The sequence below is a fragment of the Hirundo rustica genome, chromosome 1 (assembly GCF_015227805.2).
Source record: "Hirundo rustica isolate bHirRus1 chromosome 1, bHirRus1.pri.v3, whole genome shotgun sequence".
NCBI classification, from domain to species: Eukaryota; Metazoa; Chordata; class Aves; order Passeriformes; family Hirundinidae; genus Hirundo; species Hirundo rustica.
The window spans coordinates 137168265-137181103 of record NC_053450.1 but is presented as its reverse complement, the minus strand read 5'-3'; the positions used below and the strand labels follow the sequence as shown (position 1 = coordinate 137181103).

The 12839-nt window shown below is 36.3% G+C and overlaps 1 protein-coding gene across 1 annotated transcript in view; it reads right to left on the bottom strand.

Moving 5' to 3' along the window:
- PLXDC2 (plexin domain containing 2) overlaps positions 1-12839 on the bottom strand; it is a 258009-nt gene that overhangs the window by 20306 nt on the left and 224864 nt on the right. Inside the window, exons 11-12 of the mRNA XM_040079639.2 lie at positions 11541-11694; positions 10128-10166 (exon numbers count right to left, since the gene is read on the bottom strand). Of these exons, the coding sequence (XP_039935573.1) occupies positions 10128-10166; positions 11541-11694 (193 nt within the window). The remainder of the gene's footprint in view (positions 1-10127; positions 10167-11540; positions 11695-12839) is intronic.

The following is a 12839-nucleotide window of genomic DNA, read 5'->3' as shown; positions in this document are numbered from 1 at the left end:
CTTAAGAACAAGTTTAAGTAACTTGCAATTTCCATAATGGAAATTCAGTCCATTGACCCCAGGGCTCAAATACTCATGAGAAATCAATTTCACTCTCTTTGCACAGAGACAATAAACAGTGTTGTCAACATTGAAAATATTCTTTGCTGCATGTTACCCTGGTTTTTCTGAGTTTTTCTAAGCCATTTGATTTTCTTAAATGGAGTCAGATCTTTTTAGTTATTGTACAATATTAAGAGCAGTTTTCTACCTTTTCCCACAGATGTAACATAAACAAATCCTTTGTTTTTCATTCTCTGTCCTTTGTTTGCATATTTCTAACCTGAAAACAAGTGTAACTGATAATTGGTCTGGCCACTGAGGCTGAGGGGTGGAAACACCAAAAAGCCAATCTTCTGCTAGACCCACAAATGTATAAAAAGTAAAAAAATAAACAAAGGGTCTCCTCTTCGCTCTCTTAGCTGGGAGCTGGATCGGAAGGACCTCTGCGAAAATCTCTTGTCTGCGTGTGACTGCTTTGTGTGTCTCGGTGACAGCTGCAAAATCAACTGTCAGTTCTTTTAAAAAGCCACCATGGGAAGTAGATGAAAAGACAAGGACTTGAAAAGTTTTCAGGTGTAGAAATCTTATTAATATTATCACAGCATGTCTGTTCCAGGCAAGGCTAGAGCCATGGGAGGCTATTTGTTTTATGACCAATCCTTTCCCAAAAGGAGTATTCTCAATGGAACTTTTCCCAAACTTTCTTTTTCTTATGCTCAAGAAGCAATTGTTACATATACTATATTCTGTATTTATAATGTCTTCTCAGACTCTTAAATGCATAAAACTTTTAAGCAGAAGGAGCCTGTTAATATATCCAAGGTCACTCTGCTTCTCATTAGGTGCTGAATGACTGGAAAGAAAGAGCAAGTAGCTTTTTTCCCCTAATATAAAGGCACAGAATCCAAACAAGAAATAGCTGTTCTGCTGCTGGAATGTTTAAAAAATAAAAGTGAAAACACAATAAAAATGTTCTTATTATTTCCATGAGAAACACATAGACATGATAAAATATCTGATTTAAAATAACTAGTAAGTCTCCAGTTACTATTGGGCTAGCTTCTTCTGGAGTAGGGAAACAATACAACCTCAAGGAATGAAAGTCTTGTCTTGCCATGGCACATGTGGACTGCAATGCTGACTTTAACAGAACAAAGGTGTCCAGAAACTGAGAATGCTTTTTAGTGTTAACTGCTACTTGCTGTTTGTAAACACATTGCCAATACTATTTTTCTCATAGCTGCATATTAACCCTTGAGGTCTGCAAAATGATGAAATACTTTGTTTTGTATTATCTAATTTTAAGGTTTACAAAAAGTTTCTACTGTGACAGCTTTATATATGAGAAAACAAATATTTACATATATTTACACCTCTTATGATATGAGATGGAAAAAAGTTTATTTTCCAGAGATTACTATCTCTGCCTGTGAGAGCAGAGGTACAAAATATTTTACAGGGAAACTGAGGAAAATTAGATGAACTTCTGGTACTTTCTGGCTAGAAAATTTCCTTTTATATAAAGTGATGTGGGACAAAAGGTAAATGACAGACAAAAATGTAGAATTTCATTTCAGACTTGGAAAATAAAATTTTGCTTCTCCCTCCAAAAGCCACGGCATTCCATTTTATTCTTGCATTTTGATCAGATAGTAAAAGACCATCTGGAAAAAAAACCTATTGGATTTGAACCTCCAATTCAAACTCACTTATATGCACATGAATCATTAAGGGATAAAATGCAATACCTTTTTTCACCCTCCTGACTGACACACTGCCAGGGATATAGATGATTTAAATAGCAGCAATCAGCCCGAACACGATCACTCAGTCCTAAACTTGGTTATATTATCTCTTTTTACCAGAAGAATGCATTTTCTCCTTTTTGGTCAGCAAAAGAGCAGAAACCTTCTCTTGCTGCATGATCTGGGGCAACTACAGATCATGTTCACTCACCAGCCCTCCACCCTATTACATATATAATTTCTAGCCTGGAAACTGTATCACTTCTATTTGCATAACTGTGGGTTTGAGTTAATAGGCTCCTGCCAAGAGGGAGGACGTAATGTTTAGGACAGCTGAGTACGCTGGCTTCCAGGTACAGTGAGCTCAATAGAGGCACCGGATTTTCCCCTCTTCTAGGCCTCCATTTACATCTGGAATGTGCATCTACCAGGAGACTCCTTGCTTTATGAGGCAGGTATATGGTTCTTCACGGACAAGCTTTTTCCCTTTACATAACACAGATTCCTGAAAAGATGATTAATGACCTGTGGGAGGGAATAAGGGGATGTACAGCTGGAAGGATTCTCCAGAGACTCAAGGGAATCCCCATAAAAATTTTCTCGCTACCTCTTTTAGGAACAGCATGCTCTGGAATTCTCAACTTATTCACAGTAATGGTGTGTGATTTTCTTGATTTGTGGATTCAGTCCCTAGGCATTTGTTAACATTTTGAGGTTAAGCCATTGCTTTACTTGGTTTCATGATGATTTATGAAGTTATGGCTCAGCTAATGCTTTAAAAATTGATTTCCAGTTGCATGTAAGAAATGAAAGGTGGGCTCTGAGTGAGAATATTATGAGCCATAACACAAAAAATCAGAATTCAGTATCTGTCTTTGCTATCAATTTTCTGTGGGACCCAGGGCAACTTAGTAAGTCTCTCCAAGATTGATCAACTGCTTCACGTAGTAAATTGATGAGAGTGCATTGCAACCAAATCCCCCTGTTTATGGGATGACAGTACTCTAAATATGTTAGCTAAGGGCTCTCATTCTTCTTTCATTGTTCAGCTCTAAAATATCACCTAATGTTACAACAGTTCTCATCTGTATTAATTTTAATTTGAGCTGGTTGAGACCATGAGAGCCATTACAATATTTAGTAGCATCAAACAGCAGTCATCATGAAGCTCAATATTGTACCATGAGGGACCACACCATTTGCTTCTAAAAGCAGCTGACTCAAATTCAGATGAACAAAAAAGTAAGCTATTTATAAGAATTTCAATTCTGTCACCCTCTTAACCCTACTGAAAGCAAACCCAAGACAATAAGGTAAAGCAGGCTGTTCCTCTCTAACGCTGTGTCTAGTGCTTGTAGGGTTACTCACCACAGTGCCCACCACACCTTTGGGAGAGAGAACAACTTCAGGTATTTCAAATTCAATTCAAAATCTCCAACTCTATGAACCTTCCTTCACCTGAACTTCACTTCTCCCATTCTTTATGGTGACTCATGCACACCAATGTCAAAGATGAACGAGCAGTGTAGAGAAGATTGGAGAAGGCTACTTATCGCAAAACTGGCTTAACTCCATGTAGAATAAGATTAAAAAGACAGAAGATCACAGGATCTTTGAGTGCCCTAGCTGTCACACGGCCATAGCACTGTGACAGCAACAGGAGCAGATGATAAAACACTAAGGAAAGCAGCCATTTCTTAAAAGTTTATCCCGTTTTTTCCATCTGCACTTAGAGCTACATGGGGTTTTCCCATTAACCTTTTGATCTGGTACAAAGTCAACAAAATGTAAATGTGTAACAAGTTCAGCTGTGTACCTTTACAGCAAAGTCACAACAACTGTAAGAGTAGGAAACCATACCTCATTTTATATCTGTCTTAGAAAACCAAAGAGAAGCTAAACTAGTATGCTAGACTTCAATATAAGTTGAAGTGTCTACACACAGCTCTTCTGATTTTTTAACATCGTGCTTTTAACATCATTATATTAAGCGTTATACATCACATTGAAGATGTGATGTATAATGCTTAATGTGATGGAAAAATATCCTCTTTTGCTCAAGGAGAAAGTGATATTTGCTTTCTAGGTGTTATGTGCATGCCGGTACCACTACTTTGGAAAACTCCTGCTATTATTTGATTGACTGTCTGCTGATCTTATTGATAGTTTTTTTATATGTCTTGTGATAATAGCTGTAATAAGATGATGATAACAAAACTGGGATGAAGTGGAGATGCAAAAATTCTGGAAAAGGCACAAATGTCTTGTTATAAGAAACATTTAAGTACAATTCAAATACCATGAAGCAAGTGGAAAATAAGAGTTTAATTATGCCACCAATAAGAATAATGATCATTGATGCAATATTCTATTTTTTTTAACCAGAATGAAGGAGTTCAACACTTCTCATTTGCACTTGCTTTAAAAAACATGTATGCAGCCCACTGCCCATTGTATATTGTGTGAAAGGCATATTTTTTCTGTGTGTGACGCACGAGAAAGTTGGGAATATTTATATAAGAGGCTGTTGCTTTCCCAAGCTTGTGTTCTTGGCTTCAGGTCAATTTCAACAGGACATCTGCTATCAGACATGAATAAAATACTATACTGAACCCCACCAAGGCTGTATAGGCTTTCCTTGAATCACAACTTTTCTTGGGAAGAAAAAACTTGAATTACACTTGGTACAGATTTTCATGTTTCATACAGAAACATACTATACTAGATCCCATGCTTTTTTCTAAAACACTGCTTTCCTATCCTGAGTGTTACAGCTGAATTTGCAGAAAGCAGGGACCACCACTTAGGGAAACTGGTTGGGTGTAAAGTTCAACTTTGATCATACCAAAGACAACAAGAGAGATTTCTAATTTATCTCAAGACCTGTCTCTAACTTGAGCTGAGAAGAGGCTGATGAGAAATGAGAGAGGAGAAACAGCTTGGAAAAGTTCAGAGAGAAATAGAGAGTAAAATGGGGAGGTGTATCAGCATTTCTTAACCTATAATCTGAAGTGTGAGATCAAATATATGGGAACAATTGCTGACTTATTTGAGTTATATTTTACTTGTTCCCTTTGGAATTTCTCCTTTACCTAAATAAAAGAAAAAAGGTAAAAAATCAGATAACCTCTGTTTACAGGGCTCTTTCTGGTTTATCTGATAATGAAGGTGGCTAATTGTTCTACCTATCTTCTCTTTTTCATCCTCTGAATACATTTGTATCCATCACCACCTCTTCCATTTCTCTCTGTTCTGACACTTTTCTATTTTTTCTTCTCTTTACAAGACTATTGATAGAAACCATTTCAAAAGTGCTCTTTGGTAATATTTTGTTTATACAAATACAGCACATGGCATGGCACAGCACAGACAAAGGAAACTTTATGACCAGTTTTCTTCAAGGAAATCCTTGCTTCACTTGCTTGCTTCGTTTCCTCGCTTCAATTGTGTGAACCCTACAATTTTAGGGGAACACCAGCATTTTTGAGCAAGCGGAACATACAGAAGGAAACACATAATTACATAATCCATTACCTAATCTCAACAGGATTTTTTCAATAATGATATAAACCTTAAATCCTCTGTTTTTCATGAGAAAAGACTGGAAGAAAAGGTCTCAATCTTGGCCTGCAGGTTTCTGAACAGGAATGGAAACAAAACACATGAACTAGGACACCCTGAAGATAATTAATTTAAGGAGACCTTGGGTTCCTGCAAGTAAGATGCCCCCTCATAGTCTGTAATTTAGATTTTTCTCTGTATGTAGCCCCATATGGTAACATATTCCAGTTTGGGCACTTCTTTTAGCATGACATTTGACTACTTCCTCTTGCCTACTGCTTGCCACTGGTTAGGAGAAAGGCCTAAAAGAACAGCTTGTGGATTCCTGGCTAACACCAGATGAATCAAAGCCTCTAGAAGGTCTTTTCTTGTGGCTAGGCTAAGTTTTGGCAGTAAAACAAAGCCATGTCTTGCCAGTCTTATCCTATCTTATACAAAGTCTACTTTAAAACAGTTTTAACCCCCCACAGAGGTTATGCTTACAATTTTTCAGTTTATTGTGTCTTACTTTAATAGTGGAGAAGACCCAGCTAATTCACAGTGGCTTGTTAAGCTGAGTCACTTGGTTTTGGACTGTGTGGTCATAATAATTTCTTCTATGTCAAAAATATTTGTTTTGCTTAAAAGGTTGGCTTATTTCTTTGGTGAAATATTTCTAATTTTCTGAATAATTTAGAAACTTAATATATTAGAAAGAAATTAGTTATATGCCTCTTATCAGGCATTAGCTGGTGTTTAATGTCTTGCAACTGGAGTTCAGGGTACACAAGAAAAAAAGCACTATATTTCTCCATAATTTGGAATAGCTCAGATTTTAAAGAGAAATTCAGCTGCAATTTTTAAGAGAAATTAGGAAGATAGATGACTTATGGAAGCTAGTTTCCAGACATAGGACTGTATTCAAAAAACTAGTCTTGGGTAAGTTTATCACCATATATAAAGTATATAAAAGTACTCTTTTTCCAAAACTTGGTCTACATTTTGGTCATTTCTTACTGCGTTTCCTAATCTCTCAAAATCAAATTAGGCTCTCTGTAGTACAAACATTAATCCTGTTACTACATTCCTGTTAGATGTATCTGGACTGTCTTTGAAAATGGCCAGATGAGAGTGAAAAACACGATACTGACATTTCCTAGAACTACATATACCAGGATGAACTTGTTAACAAATAAAACAGCTTTCTTCCTCAGGCAGGTTTGCCTTTTTTTTTTTTCCCCCACAACTTTCCTTTTTTGAAACAGAAATTTCTGTACACTTTGATGAATGAGAAGTGTAGCATTTGTCTGATACCTGCTGTGCAAAAGACACAGACTTTTCTTTCAAGTTTCTACACTGAAGGATTGTGGGGGACTCATAGCAGTCAAATCATCACAACAAAGTGCCTAAAAAGGTCAAATAAAATGTCTAGATGTGCTGGCCAATCATCTAAATCATCTACCAGAGAGTCCTCAACAAGAAAATCCTACATTACATGATAGCCATGGCCAGTTGGTCACAGTTTTTTATGAAAAATCAGGCTTTTAAACTCTTTAGTCAGCTGTGTTAAATTCTAAGAAAATGAAAAAAAACAATGGAATCTGAAATTAATAACAAAACAATGGTGCATTTTTAGTGCTGGACATCTCTTAGAACTTAAAACATGCTTGTTAATTTAAGAAGAACCAGGTTATAACAAAAATTGTGATGTCATACCAGCTGTATTTTAAAATTATTTAGGTATGTATGTAATAGTTATCTGTCATGTGTGTGTGAGAAAGAGGGCAGGCAGAAGAAACAAAACCAAGCAAATTTGAAATCTACATTAAGACATGTTACAAAATTGTGGATGAATTACAGTACAGTTGCAAAAGATTTTCTCAAATTAATAAAAGGTTAAAGCAGTATGACCAGAACAAAAAACTTAAATTTATAACAATTTATAAATTTATAATATTTTATTTCAGAAGTTCTAGACAGAGGTGAGATGCACCTATTTCTATGGAGTCCTTTTGTTCTACCTAACCAGATATTGACTGCTACCATCCCAGGCCACATCAAACTATAAGAAATCATTGATCCAATATAGCTTTGGTTTTCCATTATAAAGGGTTCCCTTTCATTAGAGTTTTAAAGGATTTAGTGTGAGAAAGTAGAGACCCTACATTCATGACCTGGAATAATCTACTCTTTATGAAAGGCTGACAAACCACAGAGAATCAAAGAATATGCCTGCGGCTACAGAAGTTTTATCCGAGTCTAATCTAGGGGACACTGGAAAATTCAATACATAATTGAAGATTCATCAAAAAGAACTTCTCAGATTAAAAGCTACATTTACTTTGTGAATGAGAAAAATGAGAAATCCTGGAGTGCTGCTTTGCTTTTGTGTTGTTTGAAGTAATTTTCTTTTTTTTTTTTTTTAAATTCCACGAGTAAAAGAAACAGCTTAAGGAAAATGAATAATTACATCATGTATTGGTTTGTTCTCCTAAAATGCAGCAGCTTTCTCTGTGGAAATGAACTTTCTGTATATAACTGACGCCTCAAACCCTACACCTTACCTACCAAGTAGGCCACAACCATCTATCATTTGCTCTAAGATTCAACGCTTTTAAGAGTTTTTCTTTTTAGATCTTGGACACAGAATAGACAAGTGCAAAAATAATCCTGTTGCAATTCCCAAACTGAAAGAAACACTTCTCTAAATTCCATTTTTGGAATATTTTTTTATATAACAGCATAAAGTTTTGGGCAGTGTATGAGATGCTCATGATGGAGAGCTGCCTTTTGGGCAGTGTATGAGATGCTCATGATGGAGAGCTGCCTGTTCCAGGGTCAGCCACCTGCCATGGAGCATTGTCCCACAGTCTGTGGGACTTTTCAACCAGGAATAGGCCTCCAGTACAGAGCAGTTGTGGAACAGGAGAATGAAGCACTGACTGTTGACCTCTAAGACCACTGAAGCCCTTTTCTCAATAAAATAAGAAACAATTTGATTTCAAGACTGAAAGAAAGTTTCAGGGACATTTCCGTAGACAAAATGCTTCAGAAGTCCACAGATCACTTTATTCCAAGCAATCATTTATGTGTCAAAGCAATGTCAAAAAAACCCACTGCCAACAAATGGACAATTCAATGCCCAATACAGCATGTGACCAGCCATGCTGTGGTTAGTGACAGCAAAGTGACAGATGGGAGACTGGCAAGGAAGAGGATGACAACTGTCCCCCATGGAGTGAACAGATCTCTAGTTTGAATAAAGGAGAAAATAATGGCTGAATATGACAAAAAAAGAAAAAAAGAAAAAAGAAAAAAAAAAAAAAAAAAAAAAAAAAAAAAGTCTGGAAAACAAGCTAAATGACACCTGCACTCTGTGTTTTTTCAAAACTTGAGTAATTCTCCGTGAGGGTCCTGAGAAAATTCTATATCTCAGCTGTTCTGGACTGATTTATATGGGACCTCTGCCCATGATGTTGGGGTCCCCATGTAAGCTCAGCTCCAAACCTAAGTTATGTTGTAGATGAACGTATATTCAGTCCCATCTCTGATCTTGTATCCTGGACCAACACTGAAGGTATCTTCAGTCCTGTCCATGGACTGTGCCTCCTTGGACGGGCCTTGGAGCTGTTTATCTTTTTGCTTCTGCAGAATTCCTGTGTAGACCTGGTTCATCATCTCACCTACTCTAGGACCACTGATGGAAGATGCTTCCTCTGGTCCTTTCCTGAGCTGTCTGTTGGCAGCTGGTGCCACTTTGCTGTGTCGCTGCTCCCTTCTTCACCATTCTGGCTTCCTGCCTTGACCATGGGTCTGCCTCGACCCTGGGTCTGCCTCATTGCTGCAGACTCAGCTGCTGGTACTAGGTCACGGTTGACCCCTCTTGCTCCCCCTGAGCTGCTGTGCCCTGCCTGTGCCTGCTGCCACACTTGGCTACCTGTTCCTTTGACCCACAAGAGAAACTTCATTCTCCCTGCTTGGAAAGGCAATCAGAGGCAATAATAGTCCCCTTAATATCAGTGGAAATGTGATTTATTTAAATTTGCTCAGCAGATCTTCCTCTGCTTTGATAGACCATTCTGAAGCCTTCAGAAATGAACCCAAATCTTCCTTTTCACCTCAGCAAGCTCTACTTTGGCAATGAAGACAGGCATAGGCAATGTCTAACAACTGTCCTATTCTAGTAGGGGAATTCTCATCCACTTCAAAGGCAGAAGGAAAAACCTCAGGTCTCAGTCCTTGAACTCACAAAGATGACAAAAGCAGGCCCCTGCAGAGCCTCATTTAACAGGGCCCTTTATCGGTATGACAAGGTGATCTTATTAACTTGCACAAGGAATGTGCATGGAGAAATGCAGGATCTCTGCTAATACAGACATAGATATAAAATGAGTATACTTACTAATAAAATGTCATGTAATAATTCACTACTGTGAATGACTTTATAGCACAATATTATTATTTAGAACTAGCACCACATACTCTCTTAACACAGTTAAATAAAACTACATTATTATAGTCAATAACATTAATACAATTAAAACTTACTTAATATGTCCATAATTGAACCTGCTCTTTTATTACAGAATGATAAAGAGAGTTGTAAATATTTAGTTTCCTAAGCAGTTCCTAAGCTTTGCCCTTCTTATATTCCACACAGATGTGGGATGCTGGAGTCCCTTGAGAATCTGGTAAAAACTATTTCTACAATTGGATTTTGATCAACCAAGTTCACTGGGGTATAATTCCACAAAATACTGACACTATTTACAGACCAAAAAAAAAAAAAAAATCTCTTACCTCCATTATCTTTTAGGTGCAGTGCTATTTTGGTGTCATCTATAAAGGAAATTCAAAATTAGTTGAAGGAAAATGAATTTTTCTAGGTCATGAATCATTTTAGCAATCAGTTTCTAATGATAAGAACATTCCACAACAAGAAAATTACTTGGAACTCAACTCAATGAGAACTAGATTGTGGCACTTCTTACACTGACTACTACACTTTCTTACCATCAAAAATAAACATTTATGAGAGTGTTAAAGCATTCAGGAGTATTCAAAACACTGGAAAATAAGGGTATAAGATTCTGTCTCATAATGATTATAAATAATTCACATATATTACATATTCACCCATAACTTGAGCATTGTATAAATATTAAGGATTGTATGAACCAACATATGTCAATGAAATAAGACAACGACTTAGATCTGTTTGAAGAATCTTGAAAAGGTCTACTAATACTAAACCCTATTTACTTCCATATTCCTCTTTTTCCTGTGAGTTTTAATGAATAGAAGCTCAGAGGTTAATCCTTTTAATGCAGTCCAAATGCTGCACTGAAAGTTTCTAAACTTTTATTGCTTTAAAAAACCCCAGCCTTTCTTATCAGTAGATTCCCACCTTGAAATGCCTTCAGCTCAGATTTTCCTGTCACAGGCTACTTGGAAAAGCTGTATCTATTACTTTTTCTTGTGTCAACATGCAATTTCAACAAATGCACACAGCTACATTTTATAGATGCTCCTTGATTAATCTGAATTAGCTTTCTTGCCCAAGTGAATCTCCTCCAAAAGCAGGAAAGCAGGATAATCCAAGCTCAAGAAGGTAAAATTTAAGCAGCCATTGGTATGAGGATCAGAACTGACCCACCATTACTTACCCAGTTAATTCAGTTCAAAAGCCTAGATGAACTATTTTACAACAGTGAGCACTACATGAGAAGAACAGTGTCAACTGACTGAAAAAATGTCAACAGGCATATTTCATAGAGGTTTTTATTTTGGACTCTCTATAATGTTCATCTGGCTAAATAGAATTCATAAAAGAATTACAAATTCATTAAGTCTGTGATGAGAATTTCTACTATATTTAACAGGGACCTTTATTACTACTATTTCAGCAGATTGTGGACTACTGTCTGAATGTAAAGGAACACGGAAAGTCATTGTAACCTCAAGTTCTCTAGAGGTGTTCTTAACTTGTCCTTGCTTCTCCAGCAGCATCCTCTCCTTGAGCCTTCCTGCCCTTTGCACCTCGCTGGTGCAAGAGTGAGCAATTTAACAGCAAGAGCCTTGACTGCAATTCCCTACTCCTGCTGCCCCAGAGGGAAAAAGTTGCCATCAACACGTACTTAAAGGAAATAAATTTCTTTCTGAGTTGTAAATTACATTTTTTTCAAGTGTAAAAATGCAGTGTATACACGTCACCTTCTGTGGGCAGGCTGGTTGGAAGGTGGGAAGTGGTGGATCCTCTGGTGGTTGTTAAAACTCTAAACCTTGTGGTGGTTGGCAGAAGGGTGGTGGTGGAGTACAGAAGTGTTTCAGTTGTGTCTATATTCTTCTCACAAATCTTATCCTTTGACTGTTGGGAAACAACAGAAACAAGGAAGAGAAAATTAATTCTCAGTGGGAACTGTCAAGAATGAAGAATTCAATCAAGGACAAGTCGCTGTGATAAAGAGTGAAAAAAGACACTCTAGATCAAGAAATTTCAAGAGCTTTTTCTTTTAATTTTCTTTTTTTTCCTTTTCCCCTTTTCAAGTCTCTATGCAGCATTCAGCAACATGTATGTTTTCATTTATTGGCAAAATTTACAAGTCTTAATTGTTAATGACAAGGTTTCATAGTCACCCCAGACTGTCAAACTTGTTACTTCCCTCGATCAGAGTTTCACATCTAAGTTTATAATTCAGATTTTCACTCTTCTGTCATGAAAGCTCACTGCCATCAATCCAGATGACTTAGAACGTGTTAAAAATGATATGTGGTGTTTAAGTTGTAGCTCTTCATAGTGAACGATGTGTAGTTAACTGGAGCATTTAATTAGACTTTACATGTAATTATCACAAAACAACACACATATATGCATAAAATGTGTGCATGTATTCAGCCCATAGAATATTTATTTACTACAATAAATCAATCCATTCACTATATGCCTATTAATTCTACATAATATTAAAATGTAATGTATTATTTGTATATTTAAAAACATATATAAAAATGTAAAATTTAATGATTATAAAATATAAACAACTAACATTAATAAAATTATTATAATATAATAGCATACTATAAATAACAGTCACCATCATATAATAATTTAATATTTATTTGCATAGGCAAATATTTTGATACAAATATAGAGTCTGCTTGCTCTTTTTTTTTTTTTTCTCCCAAGTTCTGGACATTTTTAAAATTCTGAAGATGCAATGAACAATTTCTTTTATGGTTCACACAGTTTTGCAGGAAAATACATCTAATTATCTTGCAGCAAATATTGGAACTGCATCTAACTCCTGCTGTTCCCTTTCATTTTAATGAGAAGTGGAGTCCTGCACATGTTTATTTCATTTTATTGAGATCTGGCTGTCAAAGCCTAGTGGTCATTGTCTTTATTTTAATATGCACAGATATTTTATCATTCTTTGTTTTACCAGAAACAATTTATTACATTACAGAAGTTTATCAGTACCTGCAGGATAATTATTCTTTAAATATCTTTGG